The following is a 21265-nucleotide window of genomic DNA, read 5'->3' as shown; positions in this document are numbered from 1 at the left end:
CGCTATAAATCAGTCCACAGCATGTAATGTGCACAATGTGGTGGCTGAGGTGAAAATTCTATTTAATTAAGTTCAGTTTTATCAGGAAGAAATCTCCAGCAGAACTAGGTTTAGGGAGGGGCTGCGGCATCTGCCGTAAACAGCGGTAGGTGAGGGGAGTTAGACAGGACAAAGGACACAAAGTGAAGGAAAGCCAGAGATTAATAACAAGTATTGATGTATAAGTATAGATGACTTAACCCTTGTATGGTGTTCGGGTCTGTGAGACCCGTGTTCAGTTTTTTTCAAAAGAAAAATTAAACAATTAATTATTTTTTCACGTGTAAATGTGTTGTGTCTTTCCACTCACTCCACTTGATTATAACTGATTTATTTATAACATTTTATATAAAAGAAAAACGAGAAGCACATTAATTCATAAATGTGATCTAACAAAGGTAAAGGGAAAAAATTAACCATGTTTGCTGTTCATATGTCTTGTAATTGGGATGAAGTAAACATCTGTTGAGTAATTTTTTTTCCAACAATATCTTTATTGCGTTTCAAAATTACATACAGAAATTGGAGTACTTCCACAGCAAAGGAAACATCCAGGGCAGCTAAATTATTGTATAACAGTCAATCGCCCTCCCTTGCAAATCAGACACTTATAAGATGTTAGAGAGCAACAGTTAAGTGGAAGTACAAACTATATCACCTGTAAATAATAACTTAGTCAAACAAAGGAAAAGGAAAACACAACCCCCCCCCCCAAAAAAAAAAAAAAAAAAAAAAATAATAATAATAATATATATATATATATATATACACACATATATATATATATATATATACATATATATACACATATATATAATAATAATAATAATAAGCTTCTCTATTTCCAAGGGTTGCTCAACATCAACTCGGTTACACTATTGTGCATGGTTCAAAGTTACAAACTCAAATGTACAATTCACACAGCATTAAAGATCAAGTATAAAAGAGATTAATTTAGGAAACTGCAGAGGACCACCAACATTTACACCCCATCTGCCCCATCCACCATACTGCCAAGATCCATATTTCCCATATATTGCATAAAGGGACCCCAGATGTTTTGAAAAAGTGGTAGTTTCCCCTTGATAATGTAAGTAATTTTTTCCATAGGTAAAGTTGTGGACAATTCCTTAATCCAGTTAATGTATTTTGGTTTACTGGTCTTCCTCCATGAGAGTGCTATGACTCTTTTTGCCAGCAGTAGACATAAGTCCAGGGCGGTAATTACCTTTCTAGACATAAGATGTCCATCAGGATATAACCCTAAAATAAAAAGTTTAGGGTCAAGAGCTAGTTGTGTACCCAATATAATATCCAGAGCTTGTTTAATCTCTTTCCAAAACCGTTGTACTTTATTGCATTCCCAGACACAGTGGAAAAACGTCCCTTTCTCCTCTCCACACCTGAAACACAAGTCTGGGATATCACCATTATACTTATTAAGCTTTTCTGGAGTCACATACGTCCTCATTAGCCAATTATATTGCAATACTTTGAGACGAGTATTGGTAGTTTGTGTTTGTGCTTCAGCACATGCCTCCTCCCAGTCTTCGGAGGATAAGTCCTCCTGTAAATCTTCCCTCCAGGCATTAAGTTTTCCTAAAGAAGATTCAGGGGAACCCTCTACTAACATATTATATAATTTGGAGATTATTCCCTTTCCAAAGCAATCTCTTTTCATTTCTGTTTCCAAAGTGGAAAACGGAGGGATTGACAAACACTGATTTTGAGATGATCTAATAAAGTTTCTCACTTGTAGATATTTAAATCGATGTTTGCATGGGATATCATACTTGGAAATCAACTCCTCAAATGACATCAAAATCTCACCCTCTGATCCCACGAGATCCCCTATTGTCTTTAAGCCTTTGTCAGCCCACTTCCTAAAACCAGGGTCTGCTCTGCCTGGAGGGAAAAATTGATTACCCCATATTGGGCTAAAGCGTGCGAAAGAGGTGGGTTCACCCAGGTATTTTTTAACCTGATACCAGATCATAATCATATTTCTGACTATAGGATTTTTTGTCTTTTTTTTCAACATTTTGACTTTTGCTGAGTATAGGTACTGGGGAAGGGGAAGAGGTACTGAACTGTTTTCCATATTTGTCCAAGGCGGGGGGGATTTATCTGTAAAATAATACATCATAGTCCTCAATTGGGCTGCCCAATAGTACCAAAGTGGATTGGGACATTTGAGGCCTCCTCTTTCATACGGTAAGTACAAGAGTGATAAACGGAGCCTTGGTCGTCTATCATTCCACAAAAAACGTACAAAAATTGTCTTCAGGTGTGAAAATAAGTTAGCAGGGGGTGACAATGGGATGTTCTGGAACAGGTACAAAAGTTTGGGCATTATGTTTAATTTAAGAACATTAATTCTCGCTATAAGTGCCAAGGGCAAGGGCTTCCATCTATCTAGGGATGAGGTGATTGAGTCTACCATAGGGGTGTAGTTAGCTCCAACAATGTCTCTCAAACATGGCACTATCTTAATCCCCAGATAGGTAAAACAGTCTACCATTTTGAATTGGAAAGAATTTCCAGCACCCTCTCTCTCTTCTGAGTTAAGTATCATTAATGAAGATTTTTCTTTGTTCACTTTATATCCTGATATCCGTCCAAATATGTGTAGTAGATCCAACAAGGCTGGGATAGACTCCTTCAGCTTTTCCAAGAAAAGAATAACATCATCTGCAAATAAAGCAATTCTGTGTTCCTGTTGGTTTACTGATAGACCAGTTATGCTCTTATGGGACCGCACCGCAATGGCAAACGGTTCGATTGCTAAAATAAACAATAAAGGGGACAAAGGGCACCCTTGCCTACAGCCCCGTTTAATTTCAAACGGTTTAGATATAATTCCATTTGTCAGTATTTCAGCATATGGCTCATTATATAAAAGTCTAATCCACCGACAGAAATTATCCCCACAGCCAAATCTTTTTAATATTTCAAATAAATAGGGCCACTCAACTCTATCAAAGGCCTTTTCGGCATCTAATGATAGTAGAGCAGTGTCCGGTTTTCCCTCCTGACTATGAAGAATATCCAACACTCTTCTCACATTATGAAATCCCTGTCTACCCGCAATAAACCCATTCTGATCACAGGTAATTAGATCAGGTAAAAATCTCTCCAGTCTTCGAGCCATAATTTTGCAAAGTATCTTTAGATCCACATTAAGAAGACTTATTGGTCTTAGGTTACCACATTTATTGCACGGTTTACCAGGTTTGGGCAATAAAGTTATCAGGGCTCCTCTTAATGAGACCGGAAGGATTCCCTTTTCAAATGAATCCGAAAACATGTCAAAAAGAGGGGACAGCAGTTTAGTTTTAAATACCCTATAAATTTCTGTCGGCAGCCCATCTGGGCCTGGGGCTTTACCTGTTTTCAAATGGTCTATTGCTATAGATATCTCCTCCTTTGTTATAGGTGTATCAAGATCTGCGCTCATTAGTCCTGAAATGCTGGGCAACTGAAGGGTATCTAAGAAGAGATCTTGCTCTTGTCCCATGTGTGTTATGTCTGAGTTATATAATTTTTCAAAAAAAACCTTAAAAGTTTCATTAATTCCTAGAGGGTCAACAATAACCTGTCCATCACTGTTTTCAACTGAGGCAATGTTTTTCTCATTCTGTAATTGACGGAGGCGCCAGGCTAATAATTTCCCGGGCTTTTCCCCTTGATCATAGAATGTCTGTTTAAGACGCAAAAGATGTGAGGCTGCCTTAGAAGCAGAAAGTTCATTATACTGTGTTCTTAGTAACAGAAGCTTTTGATGGACTCTTGGACAAAAACTTTGAAAATATTCTCCCTCAAGTATCTCAATCTCTGCCTCCAACTTTTTTGTTTTCTGATAAGTTTGCTTTGCTCTATAACTTGTGAAGCTAATAATCTGACCCCTTATGTAGGCCTTAAAAGCTTCCCATCTTGAGCAGGGTGATGTTTCATCCCTATTAGTATCAAAAAAATGTTTATTTGGTTATCTATGAAAGATATAAATTCTGAGTCTAGGAGCCACTTTTGTTTAAATCTCCACCTAGGGGGATCTCTCTTCAGTCTCAAATCTTCATATATTAACGAGTTTGGCGAATGGTCAGATATTAAAATATTATCATAGTGACAGTCCTTTATTTTATAACTCAAATTGGCAGAAACTAAAAAGTAATCAATACGCGAGTATGATTTATGTGTATGTGAATAGCAGGAGTATTTTAAGACCTTAGGGTTCATATCCCTCCAAATATCCCTCAGATCAAGTTCTTTCATAAAATGTTGAATAGTTTGCCTACTTTTAGGATGAGAGAGATCAATACCTGAGCTCCTATCCAATTCTGGGTTCAACGTACAATTAAAATCCCCTGCTATAATAAGGCTACCAGACAGACACGATACTGTAAGAAAAAGATTATGAAAAAACTTTGGGTCGTCAGTGTTTGGAGCATAGATATTTATCAGGATTATTTTTTCCGTAATAAGTGTGCCCTGTAAAATAACATATCTCCCAGCCTTGTCTTTAATAACCCTTGTCACCTGAAATGGTATAGATTTGTGGATCAAGATCATAACACCTCTTGCCTGAGAAGTGAAGGGCGCAGAATATATACTGCCTTGCCACCTCCTCCTAATCTTCGCCTCTTGACTAGACAACAGGTGCGTTTCCTGTAGCAGCATGATATCAGAGTGCATAGAGTTCAGCCTAGACATTACTTGTTTTACCTTCTCCAGTTTTTGTAGTCCTCTGCAGTTCCAAGAAGAAATTTTAATTCTTATCCCACCAGACATAACATATAACACTGAATGAGCTTCCCAACACATTTGAAATATTAAAGGACAGAGAAACAAATAATACCTGAATGTCAAAAACTACATCCATAACAATGAATACTGAATATGCCCCTTTAACTTGAACTTGGGCACCCATTTCCCTCCCCCTATACATATTGGCACCTGTCTAACAGCTAAAGGTTGTTCCACCCAAAAGTGAGGATCAACCGACTGTGCCTGAACACTTTTCCCTTACCCCACCCCGCTATGCAAACAAAAAACTCGTTATTGAATACGATAAGAAAATCAGGGTACTAATAGTGGCTGTGAGCCTCTGGACCAATAAACAAATAAATATAACAAACTGGCCTTTCTCTCTCTCCCTCTCACTTCTTTTTAAACTTAAAGCTCAGTAATCACCCCTCCATGCCAACACACTGTAGTATGACCATGATTACATCATCTCACCCCGGTCCACCTTCTGACCTCAGAGCCTTCACAAAGTTCTCCGCTTCACCTGGCAGGTTAAAGATGCGGGACTGTCCGTTGTGTGTCACTATCAGTCGCGCAGGAGGAATCATGCCGTACCGGATACCCATGGAGCGAAGCTGTTGTCTCACCGCGTCAAACTCTTTCTGTTTTTTGTGCACTCCGGTCGCTAGGTCCTCATAAAATCTCACCGGGCGATTCTTGAAAAGAATCTGTCCCTTTGCCCTGGCAGCTCTTATCACGGTCATTTTATCCTTGTAATTTAGAAACTTCATGATCATAGTCCTTGGTGCAGCGGTATTTGACATATTCTTCTGGCCGACCCGATGCGCTCTCTCCAGCGTCAGAGTGGTTCATAGCGGCGCCAAGTTCAGAGCCTCCGGTAGCCAGTTTTCCAAGAAAGCGCACGCGTCTTCTCCTTCTGCGTCCTCGGGCAGGTTAACAAGTCTCAAGTTAGATTGTCGCGATCTGGTCTCCAGATCCAGCACTTTGTCCTCGAGGTTTTTGTTGTTATTTTCAAGAGTCCGTACCTTTGCTTCCAAGGTGGTAATGCTATCTTCTGCTGCAGATATCCGGGCCTCCGCCTCGTTGACCCGCTTGGCACACTCATTAACATCCTTCCTCACGGTCTCTATTGCTGAAAAAATACCATCAAGTTTGGAGGAAAAATCGGATTTCAAGCTTGCAATAGCCGCCAGTATTACGTCTGAGCCTTCGGCCGTCTTTTCTCTCTCAGTCGGCTCATCATTTCCCTCCTCCACCGCCTGGCTAGCGTTAATATTAGTCTCGCTATCTTCACGGCTAACGCTAGCTTCACAGCTAGCCTCAGAGTTCAACTTAGAAGTGAAGTCAGATAATTTCGATTGAGTCGGTCTACCAATGTTTTTCCCGGGTTTCCTTTGCGAGAGAGGCATCACAGCTGTCCTAGGTGTCGTTCAATGTCTAACAAACGAGTATTATTCAGGATTTTACAGAAAGATAGCGGAGCAGAAGTGGGCACGTCCTTTCAGCCAGCCGCCATTACCGGACCTCCTGTTGAGTAATTTAACATAAAATTGTTTGATAGTGTTAATTTGGAAAGCCAAAACTCTAGCGGGTCCACCAGACCCATGAACACTGGCTGAGTAACAAAAATACGAACACCACACAAGGGTTAAATAAACATTACACCTATATGCTTTATGAAAAGGAAAGTTTTAACCCTAATCTTAAAAGTAGAGAGTGTCTCTGTGTTATGAATCCAAAGTGGGACCTGGCTCTGCAGATGAGAGTGTCATGTTTCGGCTGTGTGGCAGGCAGGAGAGGACCCAAACGCAAACTCACAGAGACAAAAGGTAAACTCAAAAAACACAGCTTTATTGCTGGCGTGGAGTGGGACACGAAAAACAATACAAAATAAACTAAACTGGGAAAACTAAAGCACAGGGAGCCACAGGGAAAAATCACACAGCTATGATGGAGACTACGACACTGACAAAGAGAAACACAAGGCTTAAATACACAGAGGGATAACGAGGGAATGAGACACAGAAGGGGAGCAATCAGGCTGGACGAGACAGAGACGCAAAACTAGAAACACTCACATGAGGCATGGACCTACAAAGTAAAACAGGAAACACACTGACTGAATTCTAAACATGCAAACTTAACAGCAACAGGGGAGACATAACATGGAACACAGGGAAGCCATATGACAAAGCCAAAGAGCAAAACCTAAGATAACCATAACAGATCTAGGGAAACACGAAACAGTACCACAAAGGACTCAAAACATAATCCATAATATAAAAACACGAGATCTCTCCAAAATGAAACAGGAAACATGAGAGGCAGACATGACAACATAAGACAACAGACATGAAACACACGAAGGGCAAGGGAGACTTCACAGGGGTTGAAAACACAAGAGGGAACTAATAAGCAAATGAACATAGGAGACCTGATGAGCTTAACATACTATAAACATCAAAATGAACTAAAACTCAAAACACTGGGTCCTAAGACCCAGGATCGTGACAGAGAGGCCTGAAAGCTGGAGGCTCTGCCTCCCGTTTTACTTTTAAATACTCCAGGAGCCACATGCAAGCCAGCAGTCTGACAGCAAAGTGCTCTGTTGGGGTGATACAGCACTATGAGGCATGATTATTCAAGATTTTGTTGTAAATTTGAGCAACATGTGAGTAATTTAGCTAGCATGGAAAAGGAGAATTCAATACAAAAACTGCAGATATGCTTTGCTATATATTTATCCAGTGTGCCAAATGTGCTATATTTTTAGATGATAGACATTTTTGACCTACTTTGGTTATCACAGTGTGTACATTTATAATTTTGCCTCAATGCCATCTCATTCGTTCATCTGCTATTTTGCATATGTTTACGTTTTTCTTTGTGGTTTAAAAAAATGAAATGAGATCAAAAAGAACATTTAATGTCAAGATAAAGGTTTGAGCACAGGTTATGCTGACCATGTCATCCATGGTTCAAGCTTTGCCATTCCCCATCACTATTTTCCCCTTATTTTCAGTCAAGACTCGACACTTTTGGACTTACTCCAAATGAAAGTCACCAGCACACTGATTAGAATATTTTAAAGTCCAGGTTCATTTATTCATTTATACCAAAGACCTATTTTCAGCAAGGAAACGCCTTGACAATGGGTCATCATAAGCTGTGACACAGTCCTGCACATCATGTGGTTGTGTTTTATTTAGGAAATAGAAGTAGGTCACTAAAGTCCCTCAAAAGTCACCACGCATCATTTAGACCGAGCCCTGTACCCATGCCTGTGTAAGCGTAACTTATCAAGTAAAATGCTTTAGTGATCGATAAGAATAGAAAAGCTCATTTATGGTGCAATTAGGCAAAGTTTTTGTATTGGGGAAGGAAACGTACTTCAGACGGTGGCAGGTTGTTGTGAGGATGTGAGAGGATGTTCTAAAGTATGGCGCTTGCTCCGACTCTCTCTTTGCCAGTGAGTATGTGGATCGACTAATTGGCTGTTCTGCATTACTGAGACAAGTACATCCATGTCCACAAATATTGATTGGACTAACCAGGATAATTTAGTTATTCTGCAGTTATTCCGGTTTCTTGTTACATACAGCTAATGCTGGATCATTAATGACAATAAATGGGGCAACTCTCCTCTTAAAAGCTTCCCATAGTGAAGGTTTTTACAGTTTTGGGGAGAAATCCCTTGTGAGCTTAACTACAGCTCTTAAAACTCCTCGAACTACAACATCTCTGTCTTATCTTTCCCCCGTTGTGTTCATCTTACAAACCTGATGAGCTGCATCAATGTCTTTGTTTTGGTTGGTCTCCTTTCTTTTCCCGAACAGCTTCTAAATTCCCGAAACACTGAAGCAGGCTTGTAGTTTTGCATGAAGTAGGAGAAAAAGGGTTTTCTCATTTCTCTAATTTGTTCCTAACTGTGTCCTCTGTGCTTTGTACCCCTGCCTCTGACTTGGAAATCAGTGTCAGCACGCCATATTGAAAGAGGTCTTAACTCCTAAAATACATCTGGAGTGGAGAGGACAGAGGAAAGGAGGCTTGGTGGAGGGGCAGAGGTGCTGTTTTTGTCTTCAACATGTTAAAGAGGGATGACACAGTTGTGGAATATGCAAACCACAACCAGAGGAGAACTCGTAGCTATATAATAGTTATCTTGTCATATTTTACCATATTGTAAATTAATTAAAAGTATTCCGCAAAACATATCATGAGCATTAATTGCGGGGTGATCGTGGCTCAAGAGTTGGGAGTTCGCCTTGTAATCGGAAGGTTGCCGGTTTGAGCCCCGGCTCGGACAGTCTCGGTCGTTGTGTCCTTGGGCAAGACACTTCACCCGTAGCCTACTGGTGGTGGTCAGAGGGCCCGGTGGCGACAGTGTCCGGCAGCCTTGCCTCTGTCAGTGTGCCCCAGGGTGGCTGTGGCTACAATGTAGCTTGCCATCACCAGTGTGTGTGAATGGGTGGATGACTGGATATGTAAAGCGCTTTGGGGTCCTTAGGGACTAGTAAAGTGCTATATAAATACAGGCCGTTTACCATTTACAGCAAAAATTGTATGGTGCATTTGTGCCTAATGTCACAGTGAGGTTAGAAGTCCCATTTAGGGAGATAATAATAATAATGTATACTTTATTGATCCCCGTGGGGAAATTACTTGTTTTTTCTCTGCATTTGACCCATTCGCTCAGTGAAGCAGTGGGCAGCCACTAAGCAGGCGCCCAGGGAAGTTGCCTTGTCTCCTCTCCTCTAATCTTTGTGTGAGGGGAGTGAGTGAAGGATTTAAGGATATGCAGCTTGGAAAACGAGGAAAGGTCAAGGTCCCCCTCTGTGGTGCTTCTGGCTGATCAATATGCAATGGATCAAACATTATCAGACGACTGTAGCTGTGTGTGAGAATCCTCTGTATTGTTAGTGTCAGTTTGCAGCAGTAGATTAAATCATGTAAAATACCCACAATCTGACACTGAATTTAATGTTCTGGTGAACATAGTGTTACTTTGGGAAAAAGCGACACTCTCTTATCTTCTCTTATTGAGTTACTTATTAAGTAACTGAAGTACAAAAGTCTTATTTGAAAAATAAATCTCTGACAACTAATAAAGTAAACACTTTTAAATGCATAACTCTGGTGGAAATAGTTTATATGAGGCAGAGAAACTGTGTCTGTCTGTGTGTGTCACCATAGCTGCTTAGTTCACAATGCTGCGGCATCACTTATTCAACAGGGACAAATTAGGCAAAGACAGACGTGGCTAAAGACAAGGACAGTTATGAATGGGAACCGACAGAGGGCCTGTGTGTTTAAGTGTGTATATTTGTATGTTTGCCGTATTTCTGGCTTGTTTGAAGTAAATCCAGTGCATTAGTAGAAACAATCCAGCTGTTTAAAGTCATTCTCTGGAGCCAGAACATATGTGCGCTCATCTTACTTCTTGGGTTTAATGCCTCCATTTGTTTGTCATTAATTGACTGCAACAGCAAAAGACATTATTTTCATTTCGTCCTTTACTCTGGGTTACAGAGTCTCTATAGACCTTCAGATCTAAACAGAAACACTTTTTTTTTCATTGCATTTATACATCATGCACACTGCTCAGCGTATGGTGCAAAAAGTCTGTGCTGAATACACCACCAACTGGTTTGTCAAGTCTGAGAAATCAGATGTGATGAGTGAGTGATGGACCTGACTGTCGCCGTACTCGCTGGCTACCAACTCATGATTTATGTGTTGGTAGCCAGTGAGCGTGTCTCAGATAATGCTTCTTTCTCTCACTTTAAATAAATAAAATATTAAAACAAATGAATAACTGAAGTGATGAGTTTATACTTATAATGAAAGAGTTCAGACCAGAAGGATGCTTTCTTATCAACTTCTATAGGCCCAGAGATGTGTTTGCAACCATAGGGATTGTCTATATATGACTCTATATATATGACCCAGATTGGACTTGGACCCAGCTTCAGTAGCTGATAGCTTATCCATTAGACCACTGGGCATCTTTGCAATGTGACCTAATTTGCTGGTTGAGTGAGAATGAAGTTATGAAACCCTTTTGAAAGGTTATAGGTTTTGTAAATTTTGTAACATATTAGAGATTTTCAGATATTTGTTGGATAAGGATTTCGTTTTCTGCATGTTTCTTGTAAATGTGGCAATGTTTGCAATCTCAGCTTGTCTACCTCCAGCCATCCCATGCACAACAGTGATACGCATGCATCACTTCATTGTTGACATTTTTTCATTACTTAAAAAAAACTGTTTTATTTGTTTATATTTATTTATATTTATATTTATTTATTGTCTTTCTGTTTTTATGACCAAATTTGTTTTCACCAGCTTTTATGATTCTGGTAGTTTCATAACCCTTTTTGCATTATTATATCTAATGTTACAATGTCCCTTTTTCGGTCACGAAAATGAATTAATGCCATAATTTAAAAAAAGACATGAAAAATTAAATAAATTAACCTAGTGACAAAGTGGCTACACTGAGGTGAACTGAAGCATGATCATCACTTCCTTGAGAAAGGGGCACATCAGGCCAACAAGCTGAAACGGGATGAAACTGAAATCTGAGACAGTCCTTTGGAGCTCTTAGAGCAGAAGAGCAAGCTTATACCAAGCTTGCATGGGTTTATGTTAGGCGTGTGTTCAACAGGCGCTCTTACAAGTTTAGCAGTGTGTCTGTGTTTGTGTGTGTGTGTCTGAAGGTTCTGCAGTGTGTCAGTCCACAGGGGCCGTGTGCTCTCTGTCACGGAGAATAGATAAAACACAATGTGCTCCCTGTTCTCGCTCTCGCTTTGTCTCTCACTCATTATCACTCAGAGTTTTTCTCTCGCAGTTGTGATTCTCTTCTTTTTTGAGACCACATCCGCGCTTAATCCTGATCGCTGAATATGTTTTATAATAGTTTTGTCCACACTGAAAATTATACACTCCATAAAAGCTGTACACAGCTCCCACGATATTAGAGATTGGTTTGAGGAATTCCATTTTTATGCTTTGATCACATGTTGCTTTTTACACCAGAAGTGACCATATTTGCCCGATCAATAAGAAAGGCCTAATACGGTTTTACTCAGCTGAGTTCAAATGAACTGAAAAGATTTTCTGTAGCAATCTGTAAATGTTTTTTCCTCCTGTTAAAGAGGGCATTTTACCATGGGAGTGCATGATGCTTCGCTCGGTGTTTCTAGTTTGGTAAACAAGTTGGCTGCACAGATAGTTTGGCATTGAAAGACTTGGATACTTGGTCTTAGTCTTGGGCACTCCCCAGTCACTCCTGACTTACTAAAATACAGCATGATTGTACAACACGATGATTTTATTGTCAGTTTTCTCCCTGGATTATAATAATAATGGATTGGATTTATATAGCGCTTTTCAAGGCACCCAAAGCGCTTTACAATGTCACTATTCATTCACTCTCACATTCATACACTGGTGGAGGTAGCTACAGTTGTAGCCACAACTGCCCTGGGGCAGACTGATAGAGGCGAGGCTGCCATATCGCGCCATCGGCCCCTCTGGCCAACACCAGTAGGCGGTAGGGTAAAGTGTCTTGCCCAAGGACACAACGACCAGGACAGAGAGTCCAGGGATCGAACCGGCGACCTTCCGGTTACAGATGCGCTTCCCAAACTCCTGCGCCACAGTCGCCCCATAGTATTTCATTCATGTTAATTGCATAAATGTAGACCCTAAAATCAGAGTGACATATATTATTACATTACCATTGTTGTTTTCATGTTGGAGGAGAGAATGTCAGCGTGTCAGCGTACAGCGTGTCTGGAGCGGCTTAGAGCCAAGAGTTCACCAAAGTCATGTGATTTCACTTCAACCTTGACAGCCAGTGGGGCTGTGTGTTTGTGTGTGTGTGTCTCTGTGTGTTTAGAGAGCTGGCAGGTGTGGAAAGGAGTCATGACTTGTTGAAGGACCTTTATTTTTGGGCCAGTCTGGATCACTAGGAGTTCACACTTTCTCACACATGCTCATACACAGTAGAAGCTGCACAGCAATATACAGCTGAGTCACACTTTTGCCCCTTACACCCAGGGCTATTGTTTGAAGTTTCTACCTGGGGAAAAAAGAAAAAGAAAAGACCCAAATTTAGTCAACAGCTGCATAAAATAACCAATCTTGGGCTTTGTGGATAAGATACATTTTGCTCAATTTATTATCAAAATATACTCCTGCTTAGTAAATTGCAAAAAGGGTAATAAACAAAAATTAAGCTGTTCAAAAAGTCCTTAATTGCATCTCTAATTCATTTTATACAGTAGCAGTGAAGTAACAAAAAGTCCCTACATATGTTTTGGTCATGGTAGTTGTAGACTAGCTGGCTGTTGGACTCCACTAAGGCTTCCCTTTGTTCCAGATTGTTAATGATTTTTATGGAAAGAATTTACAGGTATAGGATCTCACCTATGCTAGTAGTCGATTATTAAGTCCTGTTGGCCTCATCGAGTGACAGCCTCGAGCTCATACTAGGGCGGTTTGCAGCCGAGTGTGAAGTGGCAGAGTTGAGAATTAGCACCTCCACTTTACAGTTATTAACATAAACCACACACACACACACACACACACACACACACATGCTTTTGATGCATTAGGGCAGATGAGGCAGGATGGAGGAAAACCTGCTCAATTGAGTTAAAGGCTACAATTTAATTTCCCTATGTGCGCATTTGTTTGTCTGTGTGTGTCTGTATGTGTGCCTTTTCCGCTATAAATAAGTGTACAGTTTAAGGCTTTTCGAAAGAAAAAATATATATTAAATTTGACTACTTGTTTGATATACAACACAATATGCACAGTGAAGTACTAACTGATGAAAACCATGTGACGTTTGATCTGCCAGTGAAATCAAGTAGCAGATATACAGTATTGTTCTGTTTGTTTATAACCAATCAAATCTAGATTGAATTAACATACATCTCACATTAACATGTTTGATTTTTATGAAAACTGAAAAATGGATTTGTTTTATATGAAGTCATATGATGAAGTTATTCCCTGATTAATCTTAAAATGTTCCTTTTACCAGTCGAACGCGATGACAAGTAAATCTAGAGCATGTGCCATGTGTATGGGTGTGAATTCATAATAACAAAACCAGCGGACATACACACATGCACACTGAAGGGCCTTTTCCTTCCTCTTCAGCATCTATATTTAGTGACATCTGCACCTGAGTTTGAGCACGCTCAGTAGCAGTAGATGAATGGAGAGCTGTGACCTCAAAGGCACTGTGTGCATGTATGCTGTGATCTTTGAGGTCCTGATGGACACAGCGCTTTTTTCTTTTCTGATGTTGTTTCCATTCTAAGGTTCTACACCAGTGTTTATACTTTTGAATGTTTGTTGTGTAGGTCTCTGATTTTAAGTTTGGGGCTTCACATATTCTTTTATTGTAAATGTAGAACTAAAATTACCCACACCTTCCTTTTCCAGGCAAAAATTATGGACAATCTCAGATTGCTAGGGAAAATTTGTTGGCAAGTGATGCGATTAGTCGTTAGCATATTGCTACAGTTTCCTGTAGTTTGCATGGAATATGCAACACGTTTTCACTCCCAAAGCGCAACATTTTGCGCCAGGTGACAACACGTCCCTATGTTACGAGATCGGAAAAATTAGGAAAAATGAGAACCGTTCTACGCATGTAATGTTTTTTTTACTTAAATTGCTTTGGAAAACACTATCTAACATCATTAAAGTGCTGGTTAAAGTTAGGGATAAGGTTATGGTTAGGGTTAGGGAATACATGGCTGGAATGTGTATTAGCACGGGAGCGTTATTCTACCGGATTTCATCCCTAACCCGGTGCATAGCATAAGAATGTGGAAGGTCACCTTTCGCGTTCCCCGGGAATGCCTCGGGACTTGACAAATCGTCAATATATTACGCCTCAGGAGTGAGAATGGGCTGGAAAATGTCTGCAAACATTTGCCAACTACATGCCAAACAGTAATTGGTAATTTTAACTTTGCAGGTGATTGGTCTTTAAGGGGTTTAGAGAGAGTGCCTGGTTACCTGGCCTTTGCCTGCTGGGCCTCGTCAGGCACATCCCAAATAACCAGCATGGACCTTCATAAAAAAAACTTGGGTGTGTGAGGAGTTTGTTAAGGCCCTGGAGCAGGACTTTTGGCTGCCCTCAAAGAAATTCTGGCAAGCCATCAGATGATTAGGGAGGAGAAAATCATCTGGTCACACTATGTGCAGCGGGGATGGAGCACTGCTGACTTCCACTGTGGATATAGTTGGGTGTTGGAAGGAATACTTGGATGATCTCCTCAACTGCTTCCATGGAGGAAGCACTCTAGGAATGTGGGGGGTACCTTATCCATCACTAGGGGTGATGTCACTGAGATAGTTAAACAACTCTCATCCACCCAAGTAGAAGGGGCCCTGGGGTCAATGAGATTCGGCCTGAGTTCCTTAACCCTCTTGATGTTGTGGGGTTGTCTTGGTTGACCCATCCTTGCACAGAGATCTGGCACGATTCCTCTGGATTGGCAGACCATTGGATGGTTTGCCTTTTTAAGAAGGTGGAACAGAGAGTTTTAAAGGGGGATCACAATCCACAGCCTCCCTAGGAAGATCTGTACCGGAGTCCCGTAGAAGAGAGTCTATCCATTAGTTAAACCTCGGACTCAGGAGGAGCAATCTGGTTATTGTCCTATCCAGAATGCTGGATAAACTGTTTATCCCCTTGAGAATGTATGTGGGTGTGTTGGGGTGTTTTGAGAGTATGGGGTATCTTGTGGTGGGGTATATAGTAGGGGTATATTGCTACAGGCCATTCCCAGTTGCGTTGGTTTCCACCAAGGCTGCCTTTTGTCACCAGTTCTGTTCAAAAAATGTATGAAAAGGGGAATGAACGCCATTTTAACAGAGTAACCAAGTGATGGAAGGTTTGCACTTTCTCAGGATCTGGTTTCTGCTTTTTGCATTGATCTCTCAGGTGGGTTGAGAACAACTTGTTTGCCGGGAAAAGGAAGGTTACTAAAGGAACTGTTACCTCCATGACCCAGGCTTGAATAAGCAAAGGTGGATGGGTGGATGAACAGCCAGATTGTTATACTTCTGGTTGCAAAAAGACTTCTGGTGCTGTAGCAGTTATGGGAAACAGCCCATTTTATTCATCAAAAACAGCTATCATTGGCCTGCTTTACTGCTTCCAAACAATCTGCCTGACTTATAACTACACTTAATGTCAATCCCTCTCTATAAAACATTTTTCCCCTGGATAATTTTAGTGTGTATGGGTTTAGAAAAACAACACATCCCCAATACACTTGTCAGTACACCTACATGTTCTTTCCATATCTGTCACAAAGACAACACACTTTCTTTGCTTGATAGACAGAGGCAACAAAAACAGCCCAAATCTGAGTAATTTTGTTGTTTATAGATCGTTCAGTCTTGTCACCAGAATGCAACTGTCCCTCCTCTGTCAGTTTCATGGTAATTTTTTGCCTCTCTCATCTGTCCATCTGCCACAATGACTTCCTTCCTTCCGTTTGTTCTTCTAGAAAATGCAGATGGATGAGAATAATTATCTTGTTAAACCTCAAAATGTTCACAGTGTACTGTCCTGCCTAATGATGAAGATCCATTAAGCGGGGAAAGAAAAAGAAGTGCCATTCCAGGAACAAGTACTGGATATAAAATGTGTTTTAACAACTACAACTGCAAAAAAAAAAAAAAAGATCAGGAAGAGTGCTACCCTCTTCCCCCTCCTCTTTCTCCTTCACTGTCGTACTGGAACGAGCCAACAAACTTTCTCTGTCCTCCCCCTCATCCGTCTCCCTCTCTTTGCTTTCCATCTCTTACTGTATACATTACTGAACCCACGCCTGTTCGCCTTCACTGCACGAGTCTTCGCTTACTGCTGTTCACGGTGTGCGTGTGAATGTGTGAATGTGTGTGTTCACATTGGGATTATCACCACCGTGGGTGGTACAATCTGCTGGTAGAAACTCAGTGAACCCTTCAGCCAGTACCCACTTTCATCATATTGCTCAAGTGTGCTAAGGCGCAGACATACATGCTTTGATTTATACTGTATGCACACACACGTGCAGGCACTCAATAATCTCCACTTCCCTCAACTTCTCCCTAAAACCATTCAGACTCCTCGATATTTGCATATGGGTCTTATGCGTGTGAGAGTGTGGCTGTGAGTGTTTGTGAGGTATATATTTGACGTGTGGGTGTCTGACAGGATATGTGTCAATCTCAACTGCACGCCACAGCAGTTTTTTCCTTGAACTTTCTTGCCACATTGCCAGTGTGTCTTGCAAGTGGCACTGTGATATTTTGGCCCAACAGGATGCCACAGTTGTACGGTTTCTCACAGGTTGGTAAAAAATTTTTGGTTGCGTTGCTTTTTTTTTTTCCAATACCATAAGCACATAACGGAAAATACTGTGAAAACCACATGTGAAACAATCACATCATAGGGCTGTCCTTTGAATGATCCCCTATTTAAAACTTCTTTTGGTAGGGTTTGTGTTTTTTCATTGCATAATTGTGCATGCAAGAGAGCAACATAGCATGCAAAAACATTTGACAAAACAGACCTCACATTTACATACCTGCCACTCTAACTGTAACTGGGACAAGGTGACTGAAACTTTGAAGAAGGGAAGGCAGAGCAGGGTAATGCACCCCCTGTTCTTGCTCCACTGATCTCTGCTAATTAGCTTGCAGTGATGGTGCATAGTGATAGCAGAATAAGAAGCAGTTTTCCATCAGACCACGTGCCCCTTGTCTAAAAGTCTAGATTTTTTATGCGTTTTCAAATTCAGATGGTATCAAATCTGGGAAGTTGTTGGTAGGGCTGGGTGGCTGGAAAATTGTATTTAAATTTAATTTGCAGTTTTGGTTTCCAGCGGTATTGGAATAAAACTAGTAATTCTAGGAAACTCGTGTTTTTTTCCCCTTGTGTTGTGAGTCAGTGCACCTCTTTCTTTTACTTGATTGCACTTTTGACCCTGCCGAAAGTTAGAATTCACTTGATGTTTAGCTCAGTTCCAGCCTAAAAGAGAGTCCTCAGCCAACAAGATGTGTTTAGAGGATGCAACACTCACAAGGTGCCTTCAGGTGAAGCTGTGCAAGGATTTTTAATGGTTTCCTTTGTCTACATCTCACTTTGCATCTCTTGCCCTGTTCGCTTGTCAGAGTAACAACTTTGCAGCTGGTTTTAGCTCACTCGCCCTGTGGTTTCCATGTTGGTCTCCTGAGGCACGCAAGTCCGCTGCAGCCTGGGCAACCTTCTGCTTCTGGCTTCACTTGCAGGCATTGTCTGGAGGATGGTCTTGTAAGATGTACCGTTTGGTCAAAGACGCACCCTAATCGGGGCTTAAATCCCTACCAGACTAACCTGTGTCCCCCATCTTCTCACTTCTTCATTTAAATAATTTTTCATTGGAATTATATCATATATATTTAAATGGTCTTACTGCTGCATGAAGTTCATGCATTTTAAAACTGATAGCGCCTGATTGTTATAAATTGCTGAGTCACACCACTTAAGAGTTATCTGAGCACAATGTAGCTTGCCATCGCCAGTGTGTGAATGTGTGTGTGAATGGGTGGATGACTGGATAAGTAAAGCGCTTTGGGGTCCTTAGGGACTAGTAAAGGCGCTATATAAATACAGGCCATTTACCATTTACCACATGAATCTACGGGCCTCATTCAGTGTGATTTTCCGCTTACTCAGGATATCTAACCAACATAGATAGCGCTGGGCGGTATAATCAGAAATATCTATCGCAGTTGTTTTCTCTCTGCGAGTCTAGCAGCTTCATATTTTGACAGATATTATTTTTGCATCAGGTTTGCAATGACTCATTGTTCTATCAGGAGTATATAAAAAACCCCATTTAATACTATCATTAAAAAAAAACAAAGCATAAATACAATACAATAAACAACCAAAACATTACATAAGCTACTCTTATTGACTCTGCTAACTAGCTGCCTTAGCTGCCTCGTAACATCCTTGCAAACACCAATTTCCTTAAACGTGCAATGATACTTTGAGAAAAATGACATGTTTTACATATTTGCATGTCTTTTGTTTAATGCTTTTCATAACTGCAATGCTTTGTATCTCTATCTATCTTATCTTATCTCTAAATGTTTTTATTCTGGGGGATTGTGATTTTTTTATGCGTGTTGTCCTTTATGGACCCCTGGAAAACTGTGTAGGATGAGTGAATGGTCCTGACACGTAAAAAAGTAGAGAAGCATTGTTAATAAATTATTATTTATTAAAGAATCATTTTCTTATTTTCAGGAAATAATTCAGTTTCATTTAGTATAAAAGGAATTAAGTTGACTCTTATGAGTACACTGCAGCATGAGCTGCTAATTTGGCATCATTTAGTAAGAGTTTGTCTAATTTTTTTTTGTATTTGCCTTCTTTTTGTCTTTTTCTTATTTTATTCCTCATTACCTTTCTCTCTGCAGATTGACCTGGAACCAGAGGGGAAGGTGTATGTTGTTATTGACCTATCAGGATCTTCCAGTGAAGGTAAGAACTCAGTGAAACTGTTTTATGAAGCTCAGCGGGGTCTGTCATGTATGTAACACAGAGCGACTGCTCTCGGTCTCACTTATCTCTTGTTAAGAGCTGCTGTGTAACTATCGCAGGAGCTTTCAGTGTAAAGTGATGATGATGATGATGTATTTTGAGGCAAAAGCCTGTGTTTGTCAAGTCACTCTGACTCTCACAGCTGCTGCTACATTCACACCTTCTCCTCCTTGTATTGCAGAAAACCAGTGTTGCCACATTCAGATGTATTAAAACACCTTGCATGTGTGCAAAGTCCTTCTACATATTTGCAGCATGTTTTATAAACTTTAATAAATTATATCAAAAAATTCAAATAAGCTCATATAACAAATATTGAAGATAAATAGGATATTAATAACACTATCTTTAAGATGGGACAGAGTAATAGGATACATAAATATGCAATGACAGTTCAATCATTTGTTATTTTGCATTTTGTAATAACAACGCTAGTAGTGATATATTTGTGAAGTTAAATATGTAAGTACAATTCAAAGGTATGCCAGAGCTAAAATAAAAGCATAGACTACACCATTAAATGGTAAATGGCCTGTATTTGTATAGCGCTTTTACTAGTCCCGCCTAGGGACCCCAAAGTGCTTTACACACCCAGTCATCCACCCATTTACACACACATTCACACACTGGTGGAGGCAAGCTACAGTTGTAGCCACAGCTGCCCTGGGGCAGACTGACAGAAGCGCCATCGGCCCTTCTGGCCAACACCAGTAGGCGGCAGGTGAAGTGTCTTGCCCAAGGACACAACGACCGAGACTGTCCGAGCCGGGGCTCGAACCGGCAACCTTCCGATTACGAACTCCCAACTCCCAACTCTTGAGCCACGGTCTCTTATCATGCAGCTAGAAACAGTTAAAAAGTTAAAGTTTCTAACTGCAGGAGCTCAAGTATACCACTTTGGCCCTCCTTGTTGTGTTGTTAGGGTACATCCTTTGGACTTTCTGGTTGTATTGCATAGAGACAAACACATGTTATGTAGTTTTAAAATAAAATACTCGAATTGTAACATGCAGTGAATATAGTTAAAAACAACCTAACAATATTATTTTAAGTGCTAGCAAAGGCACAGTCAGAAGAAGGGAATGAGTGCATGTAAAGTGTAGAAGACAGCTTTGGCTTTGTCACTTAAAGAGATGCCCTAAGTATGCACAACTCAAAGCCTTCCTAAAATTTAAACTGTCATAAAAAAAGAAATTACAGTCCATATAGTTTTTCTGATAGAGGTAAAATAGGTAAAATAATGATGTGTAAAGTCTCCCAGAAACACAGAATGATGGCAAAATTGTAAAAACATCAGCAAAAAGCTGCTATTTTTTATTTCATTTTTTAAAATGGTCGTTAAACAAAAAAGTTTGAACCTCTTGATTTATAAAAGTCCATCAGATTAAGGAAAAAAATATCTAATATAAAAAAACCCAGAACAGTCTGCACAGCCTTTGTTAAATGACTGCACTCATACTGATCGTCATTATAGTTTCACATCCTTTCTCCAATCATCTTAATGTGCAGTTTTTGAGCTTTTAGTGGGTATTAAGTGAAAGGAAAGTGAAAGCAATAATGTAAGTATAGTGCTCCATTTGTATTAAGAGAACGTAGGTTTTTGCTCTATAATGCAGCATACACTTTAAAAATGACAATTATTTGGAATTAGGAATAGAGGAACAAAGAGAATGTAAAAACAATGTTGGTGTTAGATGAACCAACAGATATGTGTGTTTAGTTCTAAGTTACTTCTCTTTTTTGTTTTTGTTACTCAGTGAGAACGTGAAGTCAGGAGTGAGTCACCCTGTCACTGCACAGAATTTGCAGCATTACATTAGGAAATAGATGTGTCAGATTCCCTAT

The 21265-nt window shown here is 40.2% G+C and overlaps 1 protein-coding gene across 1 annotated transcript in view; it reads left to right on the top strand.

Moving 5' to 3' along the window:
• LOC309720497 (protein kinase C epsilon type-like) overlaps positions 1-21265 on the top strand; it is a 96564-nt gene that overhangs the window by 23242 nt on the left and 52057 nt on the right. Inside the window, exon 2 of the mRNA XM_082557496.1 lies at positions 19297-19360. Coding sequence (XP_082413622.1) covers positions 19297-19360 — 64 coding nt within the window. The remainder of the gene's footprint in view (positions 1-19296; positions 19361-21265) is intronic.

The sequence above is a fragment of the Aulonocara stuartgranti genome, assembly GCF_965226115.1.
Source record: "Aulonocara stuartgranti genome assembly, chromosome: 13".
NCBI classification, from domain to species: domain Eukaryota; kingdom Metazoa; phylum Chordata; class Actinopteri; order Cichliformes; family Cichlidae; genus Aulonocara; species Aulonocara stuartgranti.
Note: the sequence above shows the minus strand (reverse complement) of the source record. Positions and strands in the feature narration are given on the sequence as shown.